Source organism: Otolemur garnettii, unplaced genomic scaffold (assembly GCF_000181295.1).
Source record: "Otolemur garnettii isolate 467f Iridium unplaced genomic scaffold, OtoGar3 scaffold00284, whole genome shotgun sequence".
NCBI classification, from domain to species: Eukaryota; Metazoa; Chordata; class Mammalia; order Primates; family Galagidae; genus Otolemur; species Otolemur garnettii.
The window spans coordinates 442195-455963 of record NW_003852679.1 but is presented as its reverse complement, the minus strand read 5'-3'; the positions used below and the strand labels follow the sequence as shown (position 1 = coordinate 455963).

At 33.8% G+C, this 13769-nt stretch overlaps 1 protein-coding gene across 1 annotated transcript in view; it reads left to right on the top strand.

The window, feature by feature from the left end:
- Positions 1 to 13769, top strand: part of LOC100955207 (disintegrin and metalloproteinase domain-containing protein 32-like) — a 196496-nt gene that overhangs the window by 66364 nt on the left and 116363 nt on the right. The window contains exons 7-9 of the mRNA XM_012813618.1: positions 7642 to 7710; positions 11220 to 11291; positions 11464 to 11630. Coding sequence (XP_012669072.1) covers positions 7642 to 7710; positions 11220 to 11291; positions 11464 to 11630 — 308 coding nt within the window. The remainder of the gene's footprint in view (positions 1 to 7641; positions 7711 to 11219; positions 11292 to 11463; positions 11631 to 13769) is intronic.

The window sequence follows — 13769 nt, the reverse complement described above, 5'->3', positions numbered from 1 at the left end:
CAAAGTATCACATGAATGGAAGAAAAAGTATCCAATGTACACAACCCTATTATGAAACTAATTTATACCTTTTATATGAAAGCTATTATCTAATAACAGCCTAAGAATATGGGGAGGGGGCAGGGAGAGGGGAGGGGGAAATGGGTGGAGGGAGGGAGATTGGAAGGATCACTTCTGAGATTTATCTTACAAGGGTACAAGTGAATCTTTCTAAGAGTAGAATATGAACGTTTTAAAGCAATAACTAAGAAAATGATATGAAGGCTATGTTAACCAGTTTGATGCAAGTGTTTTGGATTGTGTGTGAAAACCCCACACTGTACCCCAGAAGTGCATGAATGTATATAGTTATGATTCAATAAAAAAAAAGAAAAAGAAATGTGCCATCTATACCTATAAAGTGTTCTTGTTAGAAAGTATGCTGAATTTTGCCAAATAGTTATTCTGCATCTATTAAGAGGATCATTTGTCTCTGATTTTGCTTCCATTGCTATGGTAAATTACATTTATGGATTTGCATATCTCATAGCTGCCTTGCATTTCTGGGATGAACTGTACTTGATCGTGGTGTATGATTTTTTTAATGTGTATCTGTAATCTATTAGCTAAGATTTTATTATTTTTGCATCAATATTCATTAGTGAAATTGATCTGTAGTTCTACTTTTTAGTTGTGTTCTTTCTTAGTGACAAACAAATTCACAGAATGTGTTGGGGAAGATTCTTTCCTTCTCGGTGTTTTAGAATATTTTCTGCAGTATAGGTACAAGCTCCTTGAAGGTTTGTTAGAATTCTGATGTGAAGACATCTGGTCCAGGGCTTTTGAGGGGAAAGACTTTCTATTGTTTCTTTAATTTTGGTCCTTGATATTTTTTCAAGAGATCTATTTCTTCCCAGTTAAGTCTAATGGTGTGAATCCAGGTATTTGTACATTTCCTCCAAGCTGTCTAATTTGGGGGCATAGAGTTTCTTGTAGTAGTCAAAGATAAACTCTTCGATCTTTGTGGTATCTCTTGTTATTTTCTCTTTTTCATTTCTATTGAGGCTATTAAAGATCTTACTTTCATATCAGTAGTCAATTTGGCCTGTTGTTTATCAATTTTATTCATATTTTTGAAGAACTAACTTTTTTCCATTAATTTTTGGAATGTTTCTTTTATTTTTAACTTCATGTATTTCCTATTTAATTTTGGTTATTTCTCTTCTGCTGCTATGTTTGGGATTAGATTGCTCTCTTTTCCATTTCCCTGAGATGATTAATGAGGTCGTTGTGCTATTTTTCAGACATGGGTTTCCAATATGATAAATTTCCCTCTTAGCACTGTTTTTGTGTTATCCCATAGGTTTTGATAGCTTAAGGATTCATTATTGTTATTTTTGAGCAATTTAATGATTTCCTTTTTTATCGCATCCTTGATTCAGCTCTCATTCAGCATAAGATTGTTTAGTTTTCATGTCCTGGTGTTGGGATGAATATTTGTGTTTGAGTTGAGCTCTATTTTTATTGCCCTGTGGTCTGAAAAGAAACAAGGTACAATTTCAGTTGTTTTGATTGTGTTGAGGTTTGATTTGTGTCCTAGTCTATTTTGGTGTGTGATCCATGGGCTGATGAGAATGATGTGTACTCATTATCTTTGAGATGTTATGTTCTGCATATGTCTATTAAGCCCAAGTGTTCTAGGGGCACACTTAAGTCCTTTGTATCTTTGTTTAGTTTCTGTTTAGAGGATCTGTCCAGTTCTGCCAGAGGAGTGTTAACATCCCCAGCTAGTATGTTGTTGTATGATACCACATTGTGTAGATCAATACCATATTGTTTAGACCAATTTCCATTTCAGAAATCTGGTATAATTTAAACTGGCTACATAAAGATTTAGAATTCTAACTCCTCTTTTTGTATTGTTCCCTTGATAAGTATTTAGTGACCATCTTTGGTTTTCTTAACTTTAAACTTTAAATCCACTTGTATGTGAAAATGAGATTGAGATTTCTCCCATATTCTAATTTTCTTTAGCCTGAAATGTTGTTGCAACCCTTTACCCTGAGTCTTGTTTTGACTTTTGAGATTATGTATGTTTCTTGGAGACATCATATAGATGGCTTGTGCTTTTTCATCCATTCAGCTAACCTGTGCCTCTTAAGTGGGAAATTCAATACATTTACATTTATTGAATAAATTCATGAGTATGGTGGGGTTCTATTCACCTTTTTTGGTGAAAGTTTTGTTGCTTAGTTTGTCCTTTCACCATTTGAAAGTGAGGTTTTGTCCCTTAGTTTCTTTATGTTTGTTAACATTGTTGGTGGTCCATTGTGATGAGTGTGGAGAATAGTTCTAACTATTTCCTGTAACTCTGGTCGTGTTTTGAAGAATTTCCTCAATTATTGAATAGCAGTAAAACATTTGATTTCTTTATTGAATTTGAAGATTAGCTTAATAGGATACAGAATTGTAGCAGAATTTTTATTTTTTGAGACAGAGTCTCATTTTGTTGCCCTTCGTAGAATTCCATGGTGTCATAGCTCACAGTAACCTCAAACTATTGGGTCCAAGCAATTCTTTTGCCTCAGCCTCCTAAGTAGCCCACTACAACATCTGGCTGTCTTTTAAAGACTATGTCTCACACTTGCTCAGACTGGAACTCCTCAACTCAGGCAATCCAATCTCCTTGGCTTCCCAGAGTTTTGGGATTATAGGCATGAATAACTGTGCCCACTCCCAAAAAATTGTTTTATTGAAAAATGTTAAAGGTAGATGACAATCTCTTCTGGCTTGAAAGGTTACAGCTGAAAAGTCCTCTGTCATCCTTATTGATCTCCTTCTGTAGGTCAATGGGCACTTACTCCTGGCTGCTTGCAAAATTTTCTCTTTCATCTTGACTTTGGCCAGGTTCATGACAACATGTCCTGAAGGTGTTCTGTTTGCACTGAGACAACTCAGGATTCAATATCCCTCTGAAAGGAGTGTGTTGAAATCTTTGGGAAATTTTCATTTATGATATCCCCCAGTAGGGTTTCCTTTCCTCTGGGATCTTCTTATTCCCCTTCAGTGATCTCTATAATTTGTATGTTTGAACATTTAGTTAAGTTCCACAATTCTCTGAGCAAATGCTCTAATTTCTCATTTTTTCTGCCTTTTCAGCTACCTGGATTAACTCAAGAGCCTTATCCTCTAGCTTGAGATTCTTTCTTCTGCATGGTACAACCTGTTGTTCATTAAATATGCATTCATTCTGCTGCATAATTAAGCTCCTGGAATGACTTTTTCACTTTCTTAAGCTCCAATATATTCTTTCTAATTTCATTTCTTCGTGTCTTTTGTTCATTATTTGGGTTAGTTTTTTAATTTCTTTTTGTTTATTCTCCACTTTCCCTTTAATTCTCGTCTTCATTTTGGTCGTCCATATTTTAAATTCCCTTTCTGTCAATTTCAAAACTTCTTTATAGGTGGAATCCTCTTCAGTAGCTACCTCATGATCACAGTGGGGGGGGTAGTTAATCTGTTCTCATTTTTTCATGTTGCCAGAATTTTTGTGTTGATTCTTCCTCATTAATGTTTTCTTCTTGTTACCTTCTTTTCCCTAATTTTTTCTTTCACTTCCTCCTCTTTATGTTATCTCATCTGTATGCTTCGTTGTTGAAGTGTCCATTTGGTACAGGCCAAAAGGAATACAAGAGTAAAGGTCAAGAAAGGAGAAAACAATGAAAAGGACAACAAAAAGGGGGAGGCAAAAGAAAAAAAAACTTGAAAAAAAGGAGAGAAGAAGAGAAAAAGTCAGGAATACTAGTGGTGTTCCTTAGGGTTTTTGACCCTTCCCTGCAATTCCAGGCCACTGGGGGCATGCTGAGTGTGTCCCTTAAGGTCAGGAACTCCTTACCAGCCTGAGAAAAAGCTAGACCTCATCTCTGCCAAACATAGAAAAAAAAAATCAGCAATATGTTGAGCAATACCATTTTCAAGAGGACCTACCAATGCCATTTCCTTGAGCCATTTCCATAGACCTGAAGTCCGTGGTCTATGGAGTCCTAATAGCTCTAGCAATATAGGACAATGCTGTCACACCTAGGCCAGGTCTCAAAGTGAGGCTTTGTCCTATAAATGGAATACAGAAAGAAATAAACACAGATCAGAAAAAATAAGAAAAATAAAAATATATTAAGAAAATTGAAAATAAAATTTTGTAAGGGATATTTTATTTGTTGTTTGAGAATTTTACTTGGGAAAAATGAAGAAAAGTATAAAAATATCTACAAAAGAGACAGAAAATGAGAGAAATGGAAAGGAAATAAAAAGTGAAAGTGGTAGAAAATCATAGCAAAAATGAGACCATTACTATTGAAGATAGTAAAAATGGAAAAATGAAAATGCAAGAAAACAAAAAAAAACCTTAAGAAAAAAAATGAAAAAGGACTAAAAGACCATAAAACCACAGGAAAATGGAGTTATTACTAATGAAGAAAGTGAGAATGCAAAAATAACAACACAACAGCAAACAACAACAAAAATTGAATATAGGGGAAAAAAAAATATATATATATATCATATGTATAGCAATATATTATCTGAACACCAAGTTGCACTCTGTGATTAGGCTATTCTAATCACACCCGTGATTCTGCTGTTAAGATAGGTGCCAATTGTTAACATCTTCAGCTATTTCTTTTCTCAGAATTTCGTAATTCTCTTTATAGTGATCTTTCATGTCCTTTGTTAGGTAAATTCCCAAATATTTTATCTTCTTTGGCACAACTGTAAAGGGAATGGAGTTCTTGCTTGTTTTTCAGCTTGACTATTATTGGTATATATAAAGGCTACTGATTTGTGAGTATTGATTTTGTATCATATTGCAAGGGTACATGACATATCTGTTAAGTATAGAGTATAAATGTCTTAACACAATAATTAAGTAAATGAGATGAGGTATATATTAACCAGTGTGATGTAAGCGTTCTTAATTCTATGAACACTCAATGTTTTGAAATCAGCACATTGAATTCTATGAATGATGATTTCAATATTCTGAAATCAGCACATTTTGCCACATAAATTCATTAATGTATACATGATCTATGTGTTTATGATTTAATAATAAAAAAAAAGGATAGGAGCCAGAAGCCACTATGTAGTTACCAAGGAAACCAGGGCCCATCTTCCTGATTTATTTTCCCTCAGTCCCCAGTGTCACGAGCCTGAAGCTCTCACCAGACATGCCTTGATCTTTCCAAACAGTGTCACTTGGCCACAATGTAGTTTTCCCAGGGGAGCAAGATCCATCCAATTCTCCGGAAGGGTGGCTGCCCAGATAAGGGGCACACCAGAATTAACCTCATTCTAGGATGCTGTGGGCTATTTATCTCTGGCATCCCTCTAATTATGGTGGTACCCTGCTATCAGCCAAATGATGAGAGCTCCATCCCACCTGGTTGCTTAGTCTTGGCCACTGATAGTTGCTTAAGTTCACTGGCTCACTTAAGTTATCCCAAGGTATTCAAGGGGAGTACCCAAGTCCAAATAAAACTATAGGATAGGCCTTCCCTGTCACTAGCCCCCTGCCAGAGGGCTGGGCAGCCTCTGCCTCACACAAGCATTCACCTTGTGTGCTGGTTTTTCACTGCTCCCAACTTCCTTGGCTTCTGAAGTCCCTGCTATTTCTCTGTGCTTCTAAAGTGATGTTTCTGGGCAAAAGCCCCTCAGCCAGAGGTAGCTGGAGATCTCTCTCCTTGGTCTCACCATGAGTGGCTACTAAAGAGATGTCTTTAGTCCACCATCTTGCTTCCTTCTCCCTTTAGGATCCTCAATGTGGGCTGTGCTCATTTTTATTCATTCATTTTTTAATTGCGCTTCTCGAATTAAATGATCTCAATTTATATTCTTTATTGTTGTGGCATCATTCTACTTTCCTTTAGTTAGTTGTCCATGTTTTTTTTTTTTTTTTCCTTAGCTCTTTGAGCATATTTAAAACAGTTAATGTATAGTCTTTGTCTATGCTGATGCCTGGGCTGCCTTAGGGGCAATTTCTATTTTTTCCTCCAGAGAATGGATTATGCATTCTTGTTTCTTTTTATGTCTCATTTTGTTGTTGTAAACTGAACATTTTTAATATTATGATGTGATAATGCCTTAAGTAAGATTTTCCCTTCTCGCACTAGAGTTTGTCTTTGCTACTTGTTGAGCATTATAGTTTTTATTTACTAACTTTTCTAAAGTAAAGAAATATTTTGTTAACAATATTTATAAACTTGTAAATTTACAAACTGTTAAATTGTAAAAACTGTATTGAACTATATTCACTATAATTAATGAATATAGTTCAGTTGTTGCCTATTGATTTGGCAGAGCATTCCTTAAATGACTGGAGCAAAAACAAACAAACGGGCAAAGAAAAATTTTCTTGGTTTTTGAAGATTGACTGTGTGCCTGGGTACACATACAATACTTATTCCAGATGTTTACAATTTTGCCTTGGCCTTCACTCCTACTTGCACAGTGCTTTACAGTCAGCCAGAAGAGAAAGTTTAATGCCTTCTCAAGTACTTTATGCCTTGTGAATGTGAGTTGCTGTCTAGATTTCCCAGGATATGCTAGAGATTTCAAAACCTTTATATTTTTTATCCATATTCCTCCCCTGCCTCCTTCTTCCTGGCATTTTCAGCATGCCTACTCCTTGTACCACCTGTTTTCTCTTGCTATAGGTGGCTGTAGTCAGTATATTTGCCTTTAAGTACTTTTCATAAACAACACCTTGGAGTCCACTCCAGCCCTGTGAAAGTTTCAAGGTAATGGAAACAAAGGATAGCCTTTGAGCAAATTCTTTAAGGAGTTACTAGACAGCTCAAAACACACAACTATAATTCTTTGAAAACAAATTTGGTACCTCATCCTCTGGCACCAGCAAGCCACATCTAGAAAATAGACTGCCATCCTTATGGATTCCACCAAGCTGGATGTAGGGGGTGGGATGATAGGTGGGTAAGATCAAGCACTATATTTCTCTCACAGAAATTCGGCAGATTCTTTCTTCTTTAAGCTTTGTCCCGTTTTGTTTTTCTGTGTCAACGGGGTGAATAGGCCACTTGTTTTTTATAATCTGGCAAGTTGTCCACATGAAGACAAGCAAGATTCCAAGACCATGAGGGCAGAATGAAATCTGACTTAATTAGGATTAGCACAACAGCACTTTAAATGCATTTTTTGGTTCAAGTAAGTTATAAGGCCCAGCCTAGTTCGAGAGAGAAGGGATTTAGTATCATCTCTTGATGGGAGGTATTGTAAATAACCATTTAAAAATCCTTAATACCTGTTTAATGTATAAAGAAAAAGTGTAATTTATTTCTGATATATATGTTACACATACATACGTATGTGTGTATATATATATGTAATAGGTGGTTAGAAGTGCTAGGTGTTTTGTTCACAGTTAAGAAACTGAAAGCTGTAGATCTGTTGAGATATATGTTATAACTTTATAACCAATGTTCTTATTACTTGGGTCTATTACTGTAAAAATCAAAGCACTGTACATTGATATTAGCCATTTATGTGAAGCAGTTACCTTAGAATATCCTGTGAGTGGTAATGCTAATGAGTTCAATTAAACAAATCATTAAAAAATTTAAGTTTTATATGCTGATATTTTTTTCCTAGTCAGAACAAGATTTTCCAGATTTAATTCCTCTTTATCTAGAAATACATATTGTGGTGGACAACTCTTTGGTATGTGTTTTTACTTTTCCTTACTTCTAAATATTTGATGCAAATGAATGATTTTCTTTGCCTAGAAAGCAACTAAAGGTCACAGTCTTCTTACTTGTATGTCATAGAGATAATAGTGTAAAAATGTGCAAACTGAAAAACCAAATAGTAAAAGTATATTAGTTTTGTCAGTAATGTTTTACTGTGAAATTTACAAAAAGTGATAGTGCAGAACAATTTTTTTATTTTTTTTAACTGGTACTTCATACTTTTAGGATCTCTTTCAATCATCCATATATATTTTTTAATGGTGATTTTGCTCAAAGTGAAATTCTTTAAACTTTTGATTCCCATTTTAGGAATTCTTGAAGAACAGAATGTAGCCTAAAGAATGTTTTATCTTATAAAATATTTATTGGGGATAAAGTGGAGGTAGGATATAGGGAAACTACATGTATAGGGAAACTACAAATTATTGTTTCAAAGCAGTTTTTATCTAGTACACCTGTTCCATTCTGTCCTTTTCCTAATACAAAAGATACTTCTAGATCCTAATTTTCCACTAAAAAATTGAGTGCTTTTGAATTTATGAACCTTAGAGTGATAATTTAGGTCACACTCAAACATATATGGCTCTATTTTCTCTATTATTTGAAAGAATTTAGAAACTAGGATAAAAATGAAAATGTGCTTTCCAATTTTTACTCTGATGATACTATATATTCATCACACCTATGGAATAGTATAGAGAATATGAATAGTGTTCATTGCCAATTATGTTTTTAAGGTTGATCTCATCAGGAAGCCAGAGTTGAGGTCAGAGACAGAAGAGATTTGGATATGAAAATACCTGATGTATTAGTGTATAGGGAAAAGGAAACATTTAAGAGAAAATTGAGATATATAGGAAAAAATTAAGATATTTCTCCTAAATATCTATAACTCAGCTTCTAGGGAATAGGTTGCATTATGAAAATTTTGTTTTAAAATTATGTTATAAAAATTGAGAGTTATTGGGGCAGCACCTATGGCTCAAAGGAGTAGGGCATATACTGGAGGTGGTGGGTTCAAACCTGGCCCCAGCCAAAAACTGCAAAAAGAAAAAAAATTGAGAGTTATTCTTATCCAAATTTCCAGGGTTGCAAGCCACTTAATATTAATTAAACATTTCTTCTCCCTAATCATCTTTGCATTTATGGTTTTTTAATAAAACAACCCTTGAGCCTACTATAAAATCTGTGCTATTATATGATGGGCATATAAACCTATAATGCTAGTATTCTGGGAAGTCAAGGTAGGTGGATTGCTTGAGCTCAGGAGTTTGAAACCAACCTGAGCAAGAGTGAGACCCCATCCCTACTAGAAATAGAAAAACTAGCCAGGCCTTGTGACTGGCTACTGTAGGCCCAGCTACTTGAGAAGCTGAGCCAAGAGGATTGTTCAAACCCAGGAATTTGAGGTTGCTGTGACCAGTGACACCACGGCACTATAACCAGTGTGACAGAGTAAGACTCTTTCAAAAAATGAAATGAAATGAAATAAAATAAAAATATAAAAATAAGAAATGTTTTAAGTAGGAAACTGATGTATTTATTTTTTATCTTCATATTGTCATTTTGGTATTAGTGTAGTTGCTGAATTGCTAATGGAAAAATCACAGAAGGATGAATCATTTAGGATTAATAGACTTACTATTCTAGTAATCAAGGTGAAAACTTATCAATTAGTGGTATTGGGAATAACAACATACAAAACAACTTTAAAGTTACTGATGGGCTTGAATAAGAAGGACTTGTAAATTAATTGGATTTATTTGTTTACTTAACATTTTACTGAGCATCATGTAGATACCAGTTGCTGTAATGGTATGTACGCATACATATGTATAGCATATATGTGTATATATAAAAATATAGATTGACATTGTTGTAATCCATAGTTTATTCAGGTTTCCACAGATATATGCACATATATGTATACACTCATTTGTGTGTGCATGTCTGTATATAGATTCATACAACAGCATTACATAAGTAACTTTGCATAACCATTGCCACAATTAAGATCCTCAACAGTACCCTCACCCCAAGACTCTTTTACATAATTTCTTTAAAGTCACATCCAACTCCTCTTTCCCTTCTTAGTCCTTGGCACTCATTAATATGTTCTTTATGATTTCACATGTATTACTTAAAGTTATCATTTAGTATGTATCCTTTCAAAACTATTATTTTACACTCAGCATAATTTTTCTTGAGGTTTAGCCAAGATGTTCCACACAAAGCAGTCAGTTCCTGTTAATTTCTGAGTGGTTGTTCATAGTATGAATTACCACAGCTTGTCTAATTATTTAATTATTTAGTGGCTGCCACTTTTTGGCAATTATGAATAAACTGTTAAAGACCTTCATCTATAGGTTTTTGTGTGGACATCAGTTTTTATTTCTTTGAGATGTACCCAGGAGTAAAATTGCTGGTTCACAAAGTAAGTCCATTCTTTTTTGTTTGTTTGTGTGATTGTTTTGTTGTTGTTGTTGTTTCTCATTATTATTATTTTGTATTATATCATAACTGTGTACATTAATGCATTTATGGGGTACAATGTGCTGATCTTATATGCAGTTTGGAATGCTTACATCAAACTGGTTAACATAACCTTCACCTCACTTATTTGTTGTGTTAAGACATTTATGCTCTACTCTTAATAGATTTGACATGTACCCTTGCATTGCACACAGTAGATGAGGTCCCACCAAATACCCTCCCTCCTCTCTACTTCCCCCATCCCCTCCCTTCTCCATCATTTTCCCTTCTTCATTCTGGACTATAGTTGTGTTTTATCATTCATATGAAAGTGTGGATGATTATATATTGGTTTTATAATAGTATTGAGTACATTGGATACCTTTTCTTTCTTGAGATACTTTACTAAGAATATGTTCCAGCTCCATCCAGGTGAACTTAAAAGAGGTAAAGTCTTCATCTTTTTTATTGCTGCATAATATTTCATGGTATACATATACCACAATTTGTTAATACATTTATGAGTCGATGGGCACTCGAACTGCTTCTATGACTTTGCAATTATGAATTGGGCTGCAATAAACACTCTGGTGCAAATATCTTTGTCATAAAATGGTTTTTGGTCATCTGTATATATACCTAGTGTTGCAGGGTTGGAGGGAAGGTCTACTACTGATGTTGGCATGGATGTGGAGAGAAGGGAACACTTCTGCATTGCTAGTGGGAATGCAAGCTATTACGTCCTTTTTTGGAAAGAAGTTTGCAGAACACTTAGGGAACTATAAGTAGATGATTCTTTGATTTCAAAGATGTTTCCAAACTACTATGCATAGTGGCTATACCATTTTGCATTCTTGCTAGCAATGTATGAAGGATCGATATATCCATTTTATAATCATAAATCTCTTATTTTGATCTATTGAATCCAAGAATAGCCTTAAACTTCAGACATAAAACGAAAAGTAACTAAAACTTGTATTTAAATTCAGAATTAATTCTGTTTTTCAGTATGATTATTGGGGCTCTGATAGTGTGATCATAACACATAACATCATCGAAATTCTTGGCCTTGTAAATTTAGTAAGTATTTTCTTACATAAAAAACTAGTAATTTGCATTAACTTGATATGGTGTTTCTGGATAATTCAGTCTTCAATATAAACTGAATGTGGACTTATGAAAACATTTAATTAAGTTATTATAAAATAACAGAAAGATTAATTTTGCATATGTTTATCCCTTTTGTTTTTAGATATTCACTCAATTTAAAGTCACCGTTGTGCTGTCATCATTGGATTTGTGGTCAGATAAAAATAAGATTTCTACAGATGGTGAGGCAGATGAGTTATTGCGTAGATTTTTAGAATGGAAACAGTCTTATCTTACCCTAAGGCCTCATGATACTGCATATCTATTCATGTAAGAATACTGTTTCATATTCATAGAAAGAAAACAAAGATTGTGACAATGATATGGCTAATATAATAATAATAAGCAACCTCCACATCCCCTCCCCTTCCCCTCCTCTTCCCTCCTTCATCCTGGGCTATCGTTCTGTTTTAACTTTCATATGAAAGTGTGGGTGATTATAACTTGGTTTCATAATAGTACATGCATATTGCCAGGGTACATGTCAAATCTATTAAGTATAGAGAATAAATTATCTTAACACAATAATTAAGTAAGTGAAGTGAAGGCTATGTTAACCAGTTTGATGTAAGCATTCCAAATTGTACATAGAATCAGCACTTTAGGGAACTATAATTCATTTATGACTATACACACTTTGGTTATTCATGATGTGCTTTACTTTCTGGTTGTCAGACAGTAAAAGAATTTATCACACATTTCTGTATTTATAAACCTCTTAGAAATGAAGACATTGAGAGTTTTAAGAGGTTAAGCCATCTCAGAACTCAACTCCAGAGCCAATGCTCCTATTAACCACTATATAAAGAGATGGTATTTATCTTGTGAGGTTTGTTTTATTATGGGCTTTGATCAAGGGCAAGTACAAATATTTTATCCTAATGAATTGGGGGGGTTATTTTTATTTTAGTGTATCATAGGGATACACACATTTTGGTTGCAAAATGTACTTTTGTGCATGTTATGTCAAAGTTATTGTGTGCATTGTACCACTTAAGTGTGAATTTACCCTATCCCTCCACTCTCTCCCACCAACTTGATTTCCATTGAGTTTCACCTCCATACATGCACTGTTGATCAACTAGTTCCCGTTCAGGATTGAGAACATGTGGCATTTTTCTATTCTTGAGAAACTTCACTTACAAGAATGGTCTGTAGTTCCATCCAGGTTGTTACAAAAGATATTAGAAACTTTTCAAATGAAGATAGTCTAAGAGGACCAATAAGGCCAACAAACACATGAAAAAATGCTCAGCATCTCTAATCAGCAGGGAAATGCAAGTCAAAACCACAATGACATATCACTTCACAACACTTAGATTGGGTCATATCAAAACATCCCTGAAGTGGATATGGAGATAAAAGAACACTCCTTCACTGTTGGGAGGATTTCAAACTAGTACAACTTCTATGGAAGGTAGTATGGTGATATACCTTAAAGAACTAAAAGTAGACCTACCATTTGATCCAGCATTCTCAGTGCTGAGTATTTACTCAATGGAAGCAAAGACATGCACATGAATGTTTACGGAAGTACAATTTATAATCATAAAGTGTTGAAACAATCCAAGTGCCCAGCAATACAATAATAGATTATAAAATGTAGTTTATGTATACCATGGAGTATTACTGAACCGTAAAAAATAATGGTGATCTATCTTAATGAATATTTAATTACTTAAACATGTTAGTTTCCTAATGATAAATTTTAGCCATATACTTATATTATTATTATATGTAATATCATTATTATTATTATTATTTTGCAGTTTTTGGCTGGAGCCAGGTTTGAACCCACCACCTCTGGTATATGAGGCTGGCAATCTACTCCTTTGAGCCACAGAAGCCTCACTGTAATATTATTATTATAAGTATATGGTAATATAATAATTTAATAATAAATATTAATACTAGAATATTATCATATTAATATTATTATTATAAGTATATAGTATATAAGTATATAGCTAAAGTATATTATTGATAAATTTTAGCCATACACTTGTAAGTATACACATTAAATTATAGCCATATACTTATAATAGTATTATTATAATATTACGATATAATATTATATATTATATTACTATTATAATAATACTATATATTATATATTGCTATTATAATACTATTATATTATTATATATAGCTAAAATATATTATTGATAAATTTTAGCCATATGCTTATAATATTATTCATATTAAACTTATTAGAAATAATAAACAACCTCCACATCCCCTCTCCTTCCCCTCCTCTTCCCTCCTTCATCCTGCACTATCGTTCTGTTTTAACTTTCATATGAAAGTGTGGGTAATTATAACTTGGTTTCATAATAGTACATGCATATTGCCAGGGTACATGTCAAATCTATTAAGTATAGAGAATAAATTATCTTAACACAATAATTA